General features: G+C 43.7%; 1 protein-coding gene and 1 long non-coding RNA gene across 4 annotated transcripts in view; one reads left to right on the forward strand and one right to left on the reverse strand.

The window, feature by feature from the left end:
• Positions 1-273: 273 nt before the first annotated feature.
• Positions 274-13058, forward strand: INSIG1 (insulin induced gene 1). Of its 2 annotated transcripts, none has more exons than XM_083467200.1 (6): positions 274-547; positions 3746-4152; positions 7127-7251; positions 8428-8594; positions 9162-9261; positions 10051-13058. In XM_083467200.1, exons 1-6 carry the CDS (start codon positions 393-395, stop codon positions 10078-10080), a joined length of 984 nt encoding a protein of 327 aa, XP_083323326.1. In that variant the 5' UTR covers positions 274-392; the 3' UTR covers positions 10081-13058. The 2 variants fall into 2 exon arrangements, with proteins under 2 accessions (XP_083323326.1, XP_083323327.1); XM_083467201.1 differs by having other exon boundaries at positions 296-679.
• Positions 13059-13639: 581 nt separating this feature from the next.
• Positions 13640-15952, reverse strand: part of LOC310689552 — a 101646-nt gene continuing 99333 nt past the window's right edge. The window contains exon 4 of one of the 2 annotated variants that reach the window (XR_014517480.1): positions 13640-13964. This is a non-coding gene — a long non-coding RNA (uncharacterized lncRNA). Of the gene's footprint in view, positions 13965-15482; positions 15719-15952 lie in introns of those variants that run through there. The other variant, XR_014517481.1, reaches the window with a different exon arrangement.

Raw genomic sequence — 15952 nt, forward strand, 5'->3', positions numbered from 1 at the left:
GGCTAGGTAATAGATAGATAGATAGATAGATAGATAGATAGATAGATAGATAGATAGATAGATAGATATGGAAACCGAAGTCTCCCCTAGTTATGAACACGAGAGAACTGTGTGGGCGGGAGGGGGCGCTGCGCTAGGCCCGCCAACTGGCAGTTGGGGCTGGAACGTTCCGTGCGGAGCGAACCCGCCTCGCGCCACGGCACGTCGCGAGCGCGCCCTTCGGACACCCGTCCCCGTCCCTCCCCCTCCCCGCGGGAAGCGCCACCTCACCCAACCCCTGTTCCCGCCCTGTCAGCGCGCGAGCTGTCAGTTGAGGGCGGGCGAGTGGTGTGTCCCCGACGTCATATGGGCCGCCTGCCTCCCATTGGCTGGAGCGGCCTCACCAGACTGAAATGTTGTTCTCGGGGCTACCCAGGAAAGCTCCCTGTCGGCTTCCCCCCGCCCCTTCGGCCGCCGCCGCCGCCGATACAGTCGTCAGCGCAGCGGCGCCCCCTCCCGCGGAGAGAGGCGAGGGAGGGCTCTGGCGCGGCCGGCCCTGCGGCTGCGGGTAGGTCGGCTGCGAGTAACGTGACTTCGGGGCTCGCCGCTTTATAAGCCTTTCAGCCAGGCGCTGGTGGCGCGCGAGCGGGGAGAAGGGAGGGACCTCTGCGGCTGAGGGAGACGGAGCCCGGCTGAGCAGGTAGGCAGGCGGGCGGGCAGAAGCGAGGGGTAGGGGAAAGGGGCGGCGGGGGGGGGGCTTCCACCCCCACCTGCCCGCTTCATGGAGGCGGCTGCGGGTGCCTTGAGGACCGTAAGTCCCAGGCACGGAGCGTCCCTATACAGGGGGAGTCTATCTCCGGGCGGTAGGTGCTGACGGGGCCGGGCAAGCAATGGGGGAAGAGGAGGTTATGGCGGGGATGGGGGAAGGAGAGAAATGGCTGCGGCCTTCGTCCTTCCTTGGTGGTCTTCTCACCGGGGAGCGCGGATGGCAGCGTTGGGGATCAAAGCTTTGCTCCTCCAGCCCCTTTGCTGCGTTTTCGCCCCTGCCCCTGCAGGAGGAGGGATACCCAACAAGTAGGAGACGCGAGCACGCAGCCCTATCTCTCGCCCCCTCCCGCATTTGTTCTCTATGCCTTGCACAAAAAGAAAGAAAGGCGCCCTTTTGCAGTAAAATAATCGGCGGTCATCTAGCCTGGTCGCTGCTGGAGGAGGACGACGGTGGAAAATGCTCCCCTCGTTTTGATCCCGTCTAGGCGGATCCTCGAAGCAGTAGTGAGCCCCAGATATAGCTGTGTGGAAGATAAAAGCTTGCCAGCACCTTCCCCACCTCGGTTGGTTGCAACAGGCATATCCTATGAAGGTATTATGTATCTGTAGGAGCTGGGGAAAGGCAGGGTGGGTTTTGGAGTACTTGCACACACAAATCATCACATAGACAGCAAACTTGGCAAAAGGCCTGGGATGGCCACGTGTCATGTATGATTTAGTTGAGATTCCTGCATTGCAGAAGATTGGATTAGATGACCCTCCCTCAGGGTCCCTTCCAGCTCTACAATTCTATGATTCTGTCTGTTTCCTTGGAAGCAGCTGTCACGGACTTGTGGGTCTTTCTTTTAAGTATGCATGCAGAGGATTGTAATTTTTAGATATGGAAGGGATGTGTGGATCTTCAGCACTTGGGAGTTTTGACCCTGTTGTCATTATTTTACAGGTGAAGATCTAAGAGTTCTCCAGAAAGAATGGGTAGCGGGTACTTAAGTCCTCCCCAAGTGTTTTCAATAAATGGGGATGGAAGATCTAAATGGATACTTGAAAAACCTAACACAAGGGTAGAGGACAGATCATAGAGCAACTATCAGTTGTTCCTGATAGGCATTCAATACTCCTAGCTTTCTGAAAGGCTAGTTTCTCTCTGGTGAAATCTTCCCAGGAATGAAAGCAGTCTAGGAATGCTTAACTTTTGGTTTGGGTTGCACCCAGCTCTCATATGTGGGAAAGAGAATTGTCAGGCTATTGATTCTAGAGAAAAATTGGACCTGTTGCCCTCCAGCAGTAGGAGATCCCTGGAAGCAGTACAATTCAAGTAATCCATCCCAGGGCAGGGGACTGTAGCAGAAATAACGTTAGCTTCAGGTGGATAAAGATTAATATCCAGTTGATAAAACTTTTCACTAAAATAATTTCCAGGGGCAGGCATGTTAGTCAGCTGCAGCAACAACAGCAGTCTTTTGACATCTTAAAGACTAACATATTTTATAATAAAACTTTAGTCTTTAAGGTGTAGCAAAACTGCTTTCTTTTAAAAGAAGGCAGTATTGGAAGCCGCTGCCCAAACACCAAAAGGAAGATCCTAGCAAGTTCCAATAGGCACGTGGACGTCTTAACAGCAGTATAGGTAGTCTGTTAAAGGTTTTCCCAGATCAGGGCATTGTCTTCATATTGTGTCTATACAAATAACAAGGGCTGCTTGTAGCTTTGTATAAATTGCTATGCAAGCAATAGGTTTTTATAAAGCAAAATGTGTTATTATTTTGATCATCTAGCATGTCTAGTTTTACAACATCAGAATGGATTCTGGATCGTGTATGTAATGAATGCTCTTTTGAGGCACTTCAAAGTTTTCTCTCTTCTGAATTGGAAGGGCCAACTCACTGGAGATGTTAGTAATCTGCTGGAGGGGGAAAATGAAATTGTGAAGTCTTTAGCTATTAGACCAAGCCATTGAAAATCTGTATTATAAGTACTGATTAACTATCCCAGGTCACTGATGCTGGGACAGCTTGGTGTTACTCTCTTAATATGTATAAGAATCTAAAGGATCCAGTATTTTTGTCACTATATAAGCATCACTGTTTGTATGGCAATTGACAACTTCATGTGCAATGTCTGAAAACATGCTATTATATGCTTGTTTATAATTTTGTCATGATGTAGGGGCATGTTTAAAGCTCTAGGTATATATTCCTACCCTTCCTTTTAAGAAGCTGAAGGTAGTGCACATGGTCCCCTGTCCCATTCTCATTTTATCATTGAAACAGCCTTATGTGATAGGGTGGACTGTGAGAGGGTGACTGGCCTAAGGTCACACTTTGAGCTTCATGGCTGAGTGGGGATTTGAACCTGTTTTTCCTCAGTCTGGTCAAGCGCTCCAGCCATTACATATACTGTTGCTTAGAATGTTTTGCAATAGTAATAGTAATGGCAAGCAATATAGCATTTTCGGTGTTCAGAATGACAGTTGCATACATTATGAGAACAATCCTTACAACAATCCTGCATGGTAAACAAGCATTATCCCAACATCATGGGATGAGAATTGAGGGTTCTTTCCTTAAGGTCACTTTGTGAATCATGACTGAGATATCACTTAAATGAATGACCTCCTAGGTTGCAACTCATTCTCTTAGCTACTATGCTATATTAACTACAGTGTATCCTTTCCATCAGTGGAGTATTACCCGTATTCAAAAATTGTCTTGGGCTTCCACACCTCACATGGAAGTGAACTCTTTAACTATTCTCTAGTGTCCAAAGCAAGGCTATAAAATATTCTTACTTCCTAAAGTACTGATGATGACCATAGGATTGTTGGATTTTCTTCATATGTTTTTCTGACCCTGACTTCTCATTTGTAAAGAAAATTCCTATATCTCATGGTAGACAAGTACAACCCATTAGTAGTTACACGGATAAAGCACATGGCATACTTGATGGCTGGCTTTGCAGCCTAATGTTGGCACTAATAACTTCTTGATGCCCCTTTCAGAAATCTCATGGAGAAGCCTGTGTCCAGAACAGAAGATCATATCTGGAGTTGTTCCTGTACTGCCAGGAGAAGGGAGAGAACCCCCGTAGGTGGAAGTGCCACAGGGCTGGCAGCCAAAGTGGGCGAAATGTTGAGCTCGTCTGTCTCGAGTTCTCCTCTAAAACTAGTGAGCCACAGCATGCGGAACCCAAGCAGCTCAAACCTTGGCAGTGGCACCAGCAGCAGTTTGAACTTGAGCAGGGACGTAGTGCAACGGAGCCTGGTGCTCTTTGTCGTTGGCACTTTCCTTGCCCTGGTGCTGAACTTGCTGCAGATCCAGAGGAACGTAACACTCTTCCCCGAGGAGGTCATTTCTACAATCTTCTCCTCTGCTTGGTGGGTGCCCCCTTGCTGTGGAACAGCAGCAGGTAAGTCACCAGACTAAACTTTGGTTGTTTGGGAATCGTTGTGGAAAGAAGGCATTGGCAGTTCTAGACATTGGATTGTATTTTGTCGCTGGGTGGTATTTGAGACCCGCAACTTGCTGGGGTTTGCTTCTTGAGTCTGCTGCACTCTTTTCAGGATTGGCCATGACTTAAGAGTCTGCATGCTTTGTTAATGCCATCTAGCTGCTGAGCAAATTGAGAGAACAATCGGATTAAGCAGAAGCATGTTGTCGTCTAGGAAAGAGCAGGGATGTATAGCAGGTTACTTCGTGGGCTGATGCTGCTTTAAGAATTGGCACTGTGGTTTGCCCTGGAATTAGGGAAGAGTTTCCTCCAAGCTATTGTCTGTCAAAGTTTTAGCACAGGAGCTTGCATGACTCATCACCACTCTCTGCCTTATGATTGGTTCCCTTTTGAAACTGGTGAGTCGCATGTTCTCGCTCCTATTGGTTGCCTGCCTGAACATGCCACATACTTGAATCAAAAACAAGGAAGTCACATGTTGCGGCAGCAGAGGATGGGAAGTGAAGCTTGGCTAGCTGCCTGTTCTGAGAGCAGCTGCAGCAGCTTCATTTGCCAGCAGAAATGTAAGGGGATTTCCTCCTGCACCACCCCCCTGCAAAAGCTGTAGCATACCTAGGACAAAACACTCAGTTAAAATAGAAATCTATTTTGTTATATAAAGAAGCAGAACAAATAGCTGAATGTTAAACAACTCCTGCTGCTTAACTACACAGTGGATTCAAATGGCACTATAGGGGAGCATTAAAACACAGCTGTATTCTATTAAGTAGAATGTTGCAATGCTTGGCAGAAATGTTTGAAGTGTAAACATGAATCTTTATGTTGGTAAAACTTTTGAAGAGAGCAACACAGAAAAGAGACGAAGGAGAAAAGCCTAAATTTATCAAGCTACCCCAAAAATTCATCACGTCATGGATGCTTTAGCTGAGATTCCTGCATTGCAGGGAGTTGGACTAGATGACCCTTGGGGTCCCTTCCAACTCTGCAGTTCTGTGATTTTTAATGTAATGAAGGTTTAACCCAATCTCAGAACCATACTGGCTACTGCCATTCCTTTTGATTACTGTCTGAATTCGAGATGTTATTTTCTGGCAACATAAAATTTATTTTCAAAGAAGTTTCTGCAGTACAAAAAAGAGCTCTTGCCAGTGCAGGCTGGCACCTGCCCCTTTGGCTGCAGGTGTTTCCCTAGAGCAGGATATATATGTATGTGTTTCTCAAAATGGGTGGCTTCAGTTTTAGCGACCTCTCTGCATCATGAGTACAGCAGTGAACTTCAGATATGCTACACAGAAACAGCCAGTGTTTGTCCCATAGTAATGTGTGCCCCCTGAAATGAAACAAAACCAAGTTCTAGCCCAGGTGTCGCCAACCTAAGGCCCATGGGCTGGAAGTGGCCCACGGAGGCCATTTAACCAGCCCATGAGCCGGCCCCGAACCAAGCCACCCGCTCAGCGAGCCCCCATGTGCTGCGCTAAACTAGCGCAACGCGGGGACTATTCTGAGGCACCAGAAATCGCTTCTGCGCAGGCTTGACATTTGGCATCTGGGCATGCGCAGATGTGATTTCTGGCGCCGCAGACATGCACAGATGTGATTTTCGCCATCACTCTGCGCCGGTCCGGCCCATGGAGGATCTCCGCTGGAGTGATCCAGCCCATGCCCGGTAAGCCTTGCCGACCCCTGTTCCAGCCTGTATATTAACTGCTGTCACTCAGAGGCCAGTTGAAATGGACTTAACCTTTTAATATACAGTGGTACCTCGGGTTACATACACTTCAGGTTACAGACTCCACTAACCCAGAAATAGTACCTCGGGTTAAGGACCTTGCTTCAGGATGAGAACAGAAATTGTGCTCCGGCGGTGCGGTGGCAGCAGAAGGCCCCATTAGCTAAAGTGGTGCTTCAGGTTAAGAACAGTTTCAGGTTAAGAACGGACCTCCGGAACGAATTAAGTTCTTAACCCGAGGTACCACTGTACTCCTGTTGTTGTAACTAAACATGTAGAGCAATAGTTCTGTCTGGCATTAAGATTTTCCAGCCCAGCATCAGTTGGCCATGTTGATAAGGAAACTCTTCATACTGGGGAAAAACACTGTGGGAAAATAGCTTTATGTGTGGCAGTGAGTGGGAACCAAGTCACCAGATGAGGCTATTTAAGCAGCTGCTGTGTGTGTTGGCAGCTTACCAGGTAGTATTGGGCTCCAACTTCCATCAGCTTTACTCAGCATGGCCAGTGATCAAGGATGTTGGGAGGTGGAGTTGATCAACATTTGGAGGGCCACACATTAGACACCCCTGGTGTACACTGTCCTGTAACAATCTGAATGATTGGAATGATTGGAAGCAACTTATGCTAATAAAAACTGGCTGATTGCTCTAGAATGCATTCTTCAGTGGTGCCTACAGCCAATAGTTTACCTGTTAACTAGCAAAAGTGCTGTGGAAGTCAAATGCCTGAACTTTGAATTTTTAAAAAATGCAGTAGTACTTAAATGTGTTCCATGTGGATATATTTTTCAGAGGAAGGGAGGATGTGTGTGAAATATCTCTAATAAAAAGTCAGAAGAAATTTGGGCAGCTAATTATTACTGTTAAAATATTGATTCTGCTTCTACCTGAGGCTTACATTTTCTACCAAGGAACAGAAACAAACTTCTTTTTAATATAAGCAGTGTAGTATATACAGGAAGAAATGAGTTCCTTTTGTAACTTTAAGATTCATACATGTTCCACCATAGTCCCACATCTTGAAGCATAACATAAGAATATGTGAAACACTATACAATTTGTGAAATATCATTAGCAGACACAACAGTAGGGAAAATGGGTTCTAGTCTGCATAAGACTGTGGCATGTGCTGAATAGATTTATATTTACAACAGCTTGGATATTAAAACTGTATGAACAATTTCTTCTTTTTCTTTTACAGCTGTTATTGGCCTGCTGTATCCCTGCATTGACAGTCATCTTGGTGAGCCTCACAAATTCAAGCGAGAATGGGCCAGTGTTATGCGGTGTATAGCAGTCTTTGTTGGCATTAACCATGCAAGTGCTGTATCCTTAGAATGATGTGATTAATATCTGGTGTAATTATAATGGAATTTGTTTTATTTTATTTATTTGAGAAATGACTGCGTTTTGAAATCCTTATTTCTGGACTTGTGCCTCTCGAATAGTCACTTGAAATGTATTGTGTGTCTCACAGCAACATCCTGTACTAGGAAATGCTTTGAAGGATCTGGGATAAGGCTTCTTGGACTGTCACAAAGAAACCACTTGTCTGCCCATAGTGAGACAAGGGCTTGATAGTGGCAAGTAGGACATTGCTGATTGTATCAGCTGCATTTGCTGTTCTTAGGGCTGCAGCTGCTGTTAACACAAATTTCTCCGCTAAGGTAGCTAAAAGGTCCTGAGGATTGGGGTGGTTTATAAGACACATACAAAGTTAGTAGTGCTGTGAGTAAAAGGAGATTTAAAATAAAAGAGCAGGTGGTAGCCAACTAAATTTTACTCAGAGTAGACCCATTGAGTAATCCTTTCCATTAGTTACTCAGATGAGACCGTATGTTAATTGTGTCCATTAATTTCAAGTGGGTTTACTCAGAGTAAAACTTAGTTTGCTACAGCCCAGCCTGTTTAGCAGAATAACAGATCTGGGATATTGGGATAGAATCAGATTATGTCACAGACTCCACTCAATCGGTGGTCTGAAATTTTCACACACACAAATCCTCACTTGTTAGTAGAGTTGAGTAGGGTACATGCATGAATATGTAGCATTTGCCTTTTTCTCAAATAAAGCTTGTTAGTGTTTTTGCACTAGCTTCTCCTTCAGATATGTCCCAGGAGTTCACTTTGAATTTCATTACAAGAAAATTAGCACCTTATTTGAAGAGGCACCAATTTACTTGCAATGGTCCTCGTTATATCTTGGAAGAAGCTGTGGGAAAAATTGTCCCCTGCAGGCTAATGGTACCCATTTGCTACTTTTGACCCTTGCTTGAAGTGATTTTTGCATTTGTATACTGCATATACAGGTATACATGTACAAAAGAGGAATGTATGCAACACAAGAGACAAATAAAATGTGAAAGGGGTGATGGTGTAGACACCATCTAACAGCACTGAAGCAGAAAACTAAATCTGGCTGTGTCTGAAGATTGTTATGATGAGCAAGAAGAAACTTGTCAGACTTCAAGGGTGCAGAATTTTCCTTAACTTTCTTCTCAGAAATTGGATTTTGCAAACAATATCCAACTCTCTTTGACCCTGGCAGCTTTGTCACTGGGTCTCTGGTGGACATTTGATCGTTCAAGAAGTGGTCTTGGTCTTGGAATTACAATAGCTTTTGTAGCTACTCTGATTACACAGTTCCTTGTCTATAATGGAGTTTATCAGTAAGTATCCCATCTTGTGACTTTAAATTGTCTAACTATTTTAAAGTAAAAATTAGTTAAATTTGACTTGCATTCTTAAGCAAAAGGTGTGTGCCCACTCTGCTGCTAAAAAATGAGAGTTATAAGCCACTCTGTCTTAATGATAGTGTGCTGCTGCCTTGTACAAGATTACAATGTCTTTATGCTAAGTGGTTGGGTCACTTTAAGCTTGATTCTAGGTGTGTTCCATTGAGAAAATAGGAAAGAGACTTTTGTGCAGAGAAGACATGAATTGTTCAATTTCTATCCCTCTAAGCATTCTGTAAGCTTTCCCTATTTACACAGCATGAGACGTTTAATCCCTTTCACCACCCCTGTGGTAATAATACAGGATGTGACTGTACAAATAGAACTGTATCTTCTACAATCAGATATTTAATTCTGCTGACAAAATGTAAGATGGCAATATCGAAATTCACAGAACTACCACTTGTTCCAGCATAGCTAAGTGTTCATATTAAAAGACAAACCTTGTTGCACAGATATTAGAGCTGCAGGCATGTCTCACTTTCTTATATCTTTCTTTAGGTATACATCCCCAGATTTCCTTTACATCCGGTCTTGGTTACCATGCATATTTTTCTCGGGAGGTGTGACTGTAGGAAACATAGGACGGCAGCTAGCTATGGTAATTATCATACAATCTGTGTTTAGCCGTTTTTAAAAGGGAAATTAAGTTGATGAGTGTTAAACCTGTATGCAGGACATGTTATTTGGTGACTAATAAGAGTAACTGGTACTTTACGAGGGCGTGACCTACGTAACCTGAAGTACATCATCCTAGCCTTGGTCTTTTGGGTGCATGGGAACCAACTCCAGGGGGCCATGGATGTTTGAGCACCCACAATAATATAATTGTGGGGACCTGGCACCCACAATGTCAGTGAGAAAAGGTGGCAGCAGTGCTGCCTCCAAGAGAGAAGCAGTTCAGTTCCACCCTCCGTAGCAGCCAGCAAGGCTCCCCCAGTGGGGGAAGCTCAGGAGCGAAGGCAGAGTCTCTCTGCCTCCAAGTCCGAGCCCCTCCCCACGGAAAAGGGTGCCTTGCTGGCTGCAGAGGAGGAGGAAGAGGAGCTGCCGCCCGCCACAACGTGGATGTGCAATGTCACACACACACACACACCCCTGCACATAGTGCACACGACATCACATGATGCACTACATGCAGGTGTGTGCATATGACATAGCACATCCACGTTGTGGTGGCAGGTACCCACATATCTGGCTCCCATATCCTTACTCCAGAGGCATACAGTAGCAAAAGGCAAATGTCAGGGAGGGAAGTGATGGTAAGTCTCTTCCCCATTCTCCTGGAAGTACCAACTGCTGGTGCAGGTTTAGCTTGTTTACAAGAATGCAGCTAGGTTTCAGCATAATGTTAAACATTAAACTGCAATAACACTTTCGGTTTTGACCACAGGGTGTTCCTGAGAAGCCTCACAGTGACTAAATATTTGGATCTACACTGAAGGCAGGCGATGATCAGTTCTTGAATCTGAACTAGAATTTTTTTCTTCTTGAATAACCTGCGTGAGCTTCCTGCGCAAATGACTGGTGAAAAGATGCTTATTCACCTTAGAGCGGCCAAGAGGTTACCTTGATGTTTTTTCCTAGAAGCCTCTGGGTTTGACTGTTCTGTGGGAGAAGTCAGTACAGACATAATGCATAGCAAGTCCATGCTTGGTGGTCATTCTCCCAAGTGCTAGGTTCCTGTTGGAAGTCATTGAACCAGCTGCCATATTTCAAAGCCTTGAAACAAAACTTATAATTACAAGCTTTGTACAAGTGCCCAAAGAAAGTTGGTTGGTGCTGAAAGGTGGAGTACATGGATGGGTTTAATAGGAATAGTATTTATCAAAATGTCCTTTTAACATAGGGTTGCCTTAAAATGAAGGCAATTAGAGTAAAAGGTACAATCCTTCAGATGTTGTACGAAGGAATAATAACTATAGGCACAAATCACAGTTCCCTTGGAAAACATTCTTCGCTTTCTCCACTGAAATAAAGAAGAGACGTGTAAGGAACTCTACCTATTTCAGTGTGCTTTGCACAGGAGTACTTATCCGAAGTGCTTTGATTTGTGGTTTTTGAAAACCTGTTCTCCTTGGAAGTGGGAAGCAAACTATCTTGCAGACAGAAAAGCAATAGGTCTGTCAGCTGCTTATCAAACTGATAGCGTGGTCCCTTACCACTTCCCTGCTATTGGATACACACAGCCAAAATTGATTTTTGCTCAGTAATGTATGTCACTGCAACTCTGTTGGGCAGGCCCTCAAGTGACTTTACTGATAAGCCTGTCCTCGGAGTGTTTCACCAGCCTAAGAGGAGGGCATTCCTATGTGATTCCTGTTAAACTATATGGCAACTGGACTAGTTTCAGGGCCCAAGCAGTAGAGGCCATGACAGGTGCAGAGCAGGCCAACAGTGTTACTTAAGGCTTATCTTAAATGATTTTTGCTTTACAGTGTGTTTTGGAGCAGATCACTGCTTAGTGTTCGTTTTTCGCAACCCTATAGAACTTGCAATCTGTGATTGCCTTGTAAGGAAGAGTGCTTGTCACTACAATACACATTGGATGTTTCTTAGTAGTTTCATGGTGAGCACAATATTCATTCAAATAATATAGACAACAGCTGACCTAATGTAAAGTGCAATGTACAGTTGAGAGAAATCTGAGCCTTGTTGTCTCCTCTTTAGTATTTCTTGGTGATATTGAAGAAGAGTTTTGAACTCATTTCAATGCTGCATGGAGGCAAAAATCAGCAATAATTTATCTAGTAATGCTAGTTTGTATCGTCTACTAAACCCTGGTCTTAAAAGAAATACTCCAGTCTTGTAGATATGGTGTACAACTGGAACTCTTTCTGACTATTTTTCTGTAATAGGCAGTTAGACGTTCTTCTGTTTTAGCTTCTTGCGGCTTCTCATTTGTTTAGGTTCTAAACTGAGTCTAAAAAAACCCTTCCTCCAGTTTATGTTCAAGGAAACCTCCTCAAAAGCAGTGTTTCTCAAACTGTTTGAACTCTGGTCTCTTTCTTAATTGTCTGCACCTTCCAGGTCCCCCATCCTACTGATAGCCCTTGGATCTTTGGTATGTGGGTGCACAGAATCCTTGTACACAGCAATATAGATGCATCTTGTTGCTGTGGTTCTAAGGTTCTGTGATTGGGGTAGTAATGCTGGCTTTTGAAATGACTAAACATATTGGACTCCCTCCAAAAACCAGGCATCTGGTGAGGAGCTGTCTCTGTTCCAAAACTCCCATATATTGCCTACTATGTGGTAGCGTCCATGGTTACCATAGCAGTTGAGGTGACTGCCACACTATGCTCTGTTGCTGGGAGGAAAGTGGTTCTATCTGCTGCAATATATTTTTCCCACTCTGGAATTCCTACCACCTCTGGTGTGTTGTGCCTTCTCAGGAGCATAGTTTGAGAATCATTGTCCAAAAACTCTAGGGATGCTTAAAAATTAACTTCAGGGGCTTATGGGTTTGTAAAAGCCTACTGCAAAGGAAAGGCAAGATTTTCAAGCTCTGAAATTCTTCTCCTGATGGGATTAAAATCCAAGATAGAGGAGAATTGTTTTCATATTTCCACTAGCCCTTACAGTGCAGCATTCCTCCAGAGAGCTACACCTTTCATAGTCCCCTTGCACACTGCAATCAGATATACAAGATGACAGAAGGAGAGAGGTAAGGGAACAACTTTCCCATCTCGTTGCACACAGGAGTTCATTTCAGATCATCTTGTAGGTGAGCTAAGGAGTGCTCATTCAACTCTATCTGAAATATTTTTGGAAAATGCTAAAAAATGTTTGTGGTTTCTTTGTTCTTAAAGGGGAGATAGGGAAGACTTGAAGCAGTAAGGTACAAACTACACTGAAGGACTTTTATTACAGTCTGTGGTATTACTGAATAATAAATTGCAGCCTTTATTGGTTTTTAAAAGGTTTGGGAAAACCCTTTCTTTACCAATCTAAATAGTCCAATAATGTTTCTCAAGTGAATATACCCACGTGAAAATGTTTCTGCAAGACAAAAGCCACCGTATTCTCTAAGTTTAGTTTGAGATACAGTAGCACAGGAGGCAAATAACTACTTTTCCATGTCAACACCTTAGTACCCCATGTAACTAAAGAGGACAATTGTAACTGTAAATATGTAATCATGAAATCAATAAGTATTTTATTTGTAAATTGGTGTTTTGACAAGACAGCCAAAATATACACTAGAAGTTCAATCTTGCCAATACTTGTAAGTATCTGAACCAAAGTGATCAGAATTTGTGTTATATGGAAAAATATGCGTTGGGGGAGAATTGCACTATTCTGGGTTGGAATCCTTTGATTCTCAGACTCGGTAGTTTTTTTCAACAATGTGTGTGAGTGGTGGTTTTTTTAAAAAAAATTAAAGGTTTCAAACAACCATTTCTGTCTCTTGTTTACTTAGATATTATAATCCTTTTGAATGACAGCAATGAATTATCTGACTGGGGAAAGTGCTAAAACCTTAAATAACTTGTCTCAAACACTTCATTTTAACTGCCTTTTCAGCTGTGAAGAGGCAGGTAGCTCCACAATTAGCATTCTATCAAGCTATCTAATGGCATGCTCTACATCTTTATCCAAACTGAGGCAGTTTAGTTATGTACAAATTTCTTACTCAGATGCCCAAGGACAGTCTTTCTATCTCGTATTGGCATCTAACTTGTGTACAGTGGTACCTTGGTTTAAGAACAGTCCTGTTTACAAACAATTTGGTTTACAAACTCCGCAAATCTGGAAGTATTGTCGAGGAAGAGTCCATGGAGGCTATCTTCCTTATGGAAGCAAGCTGCGTGTCTCACCAGGCTAAATAATCCAGTGGTCTGGCTGCCAGTTATCTGCCTAAATAGCATCTTTCTGAATTAGCTATTCTCGCCGCATCAGCTAGGAGCACCATACTGCCATTACTTAAGGAGGCCTGCCTTTCTTGAACAACTAGGAAGAAAACTCACTTTCCACCGCTGTTGGAAAGAAGTTTTATATTCAAGTGCTGATGGAGGCCAGTGGACACAAGAAGGCAAACATAGGTAACTGAGTTTGAACATATACACACTAGCTATGGCAACAAATGATGCTGTAGACCAGGAATAGAAAAGACTATAGCCTTCCTAACTGAATGCTTTAAGGAAACAGTAGGCCAAGGCCAGATGTCCTAACCAATACCAATCTCCAGTGGGAGGAACCTGGGGCCCTCCAGTTGTAGGACTGCTGTTACAATTTCTGATCATTGGCTCTGCTGCCAGGGGCTGCTTGAAGATGTAGTCCAGCAATATCTAGACGATTGTGTCCCTGAGAAAAAACCAGCCTTAAGCAGGTGTGGATCTGATTCTTTCTAGCCTGTCTGTCTTGGTTTTGTCAAATACTTTTTACACCCTGAAAAGCATTTGTTGTTTCTGAAGTTCACAACTGGTGTGTTTATGAACTTAAAAACCTTAGCCGACATACAGAGCTTTGTCCTTGAACAACCCAACAAAATGTATTCTGGCCTCAGTGCTGTTATCTCATTCCCATTCTGAAGAATATTGTAATAGCCCGTGGATATCATAATAGCAGGTTGCCCCTTCTGACTGAGCAACTGAAATGGTATGCCCTGCAGTTTCTTATATTTGCCTGTAGGGTTAACTTGATAAAATGAAGGGAAACCTTTTGTCATGATCATTCTAATGTTTCTTCAGCTTGCAAGAGCTCCCTCTAGTGACTAATTGAGTCCATGTCAGCTTGAAACATCTACAGAGAGTTTGATCCGTGCAAAAGTTCTTCATTCCCAAAATATAAAGGGAATGCTTGCTTTAACACAGTTAACCATGCAGAGTCCTTTTCAATCTTTCTAGGCTTCCTGTTCAATGTAAAGCTTTCTCCATAATTGCCATTCTAGAAAATGCTTAACCTGTTGGATTCTTGTCTCCCACATAGCTGTTTGAAACAGAGAAAGTGCAGTAAAGAAGGGGAAATGACAGTTGATTAGGATCCTAGGGCTTCCTGTCACCTGGTGCCCAAAGAACTCATACAAAATCTGTCTTCTGCAAAGCACACAATGCTAATCCCTTTATTTTTCAACCAAATGGCTCAGACAAAAACATACTATCATGAAAACCTCAAGTATGAATAGCTTTTCTCCTCTCTCTCTCTCTCTCTCTCTCTCTCAGGACCACCAAACTACTGAAATGTCAGTGTTTACAATAAAACATGAAATGAAGGGGGGGATTCCTAGCTGTATATAACCTAATACTTCCATGCTATAGAGATGAGAGAATGAGTATTGTGGTGTGACAGAGCCAGTGTGGCATAGTGTTTAGAATGTTGGACTAGGACCTGGGTTCAAATCACTGCTCTGCCATGAAATACACTGGGGGACCCTGGGCCAGGCACTGCCTCCAAGCCTAACCTACCTCACAGACTTCTTGTGAGGATAATGTAGGGAGGCCCAATTGTGCTGTGCTGAAGACCCCAATGCCCTTTGGCCTGGTGGTGCAGAAGCCACTGTGAGGATTGGATTAGTCTCCCTTCACCTTTGCTGTATATCAGCAGCTGAACTGAGCCCAGCCCTAACTGAGCAATCTGTTGGCCTGTCTGAAAAGTCTGGTTTTGAAATTAATTGCAAGTCATTGTGTACAGGTATATTAGTTTAGCCCATAAAGGGGAAAAATAGATGCTTATTTCAAAGCCTAAAAGCAAGGGGCTTTACCTTGGAGGCACAGGTGAAGAAGAATGTGGCAGATGTTGTATCTGCTGGCTAAATGCGTTTTAACGGAGGCACTCTGGAAGCAGAAGCTTCAATAGAAAGAAGTGAATAGCAAACATCTGGGAAAGATTACAAAAGGGAAAGATTTATTCTGTACTGAGACTGCTAATGGGTGGGGACTACCAGGGGAGAAAAAATTAATTGCTTCAGTAACTGAATGAAAAATTAAGTTTACTTCCACTTTGGGCTCTGGAAAAAAATGTTTGCATATTCTTCTCTGATCTGCAAAATTCTTTATTGGATCCAGAGGAAATGTGTCTTGCTTCATTGTACTGGTCAGTTTGAGAAGCAGCTTGAACACCTGGAGTGGGGAAGGAAGATGTTTAAGCTCCACTATTCCTGAGCTGCCTCGCCAAAGGCATCACACGAACCCCAAACATACTAGAGGGAAATGGGCCTGCGCCACCAAGGGCATCAACCTGGTTTCTGGTGTCACTTTTAGCACCTGGCAAACACCCTGCTATCCTGTGGTGGTTTCAGCTTTCTGGCAAATTATGGAAATATAAATGCCACCAAGCACACATAGGAATTCAGA

The sequence above is a fragment of the Podarcis liolepis genome (genome assembly GCF_965112155.1).
Source record: "Podarcis liolepis genome assembly, chromosome: 12".
Lineage (NCBI taxonomy): Eukaryota > Metazoa > Chordata > Lepidosauria > Squamata > Lacertidae > Podarcis > Podarcis liolepis.

What these genes read in the sequence shown, in the direction of transcription:
- INSIG1 (XM_083467200.1), top strand. Translation starts at nt 393, where the DNA reads ATGTTGTTCTCGGGGCTACCCAGGAAAGCTCCCTGTCGGCTTCCCCCC. An exon ending in TTGCTGTGGAACAGCAGCAG is followed by an intron (nt 4,153 to 7,126) that starts GTAAGTCACCAG and finishes TTTCTTTTACAG; the next exon opens with CTGTTATTGGCCTGCTGTAT. An exon ending in GCATTAACCATGCAAGTGCT is followed by an intron (nt 7,252 to 8,427) that starts GTATCCTTAGAA and finishes CTTTCTTCTCAG; the next exon opens with AAATTGGATTTTGCAAACAA.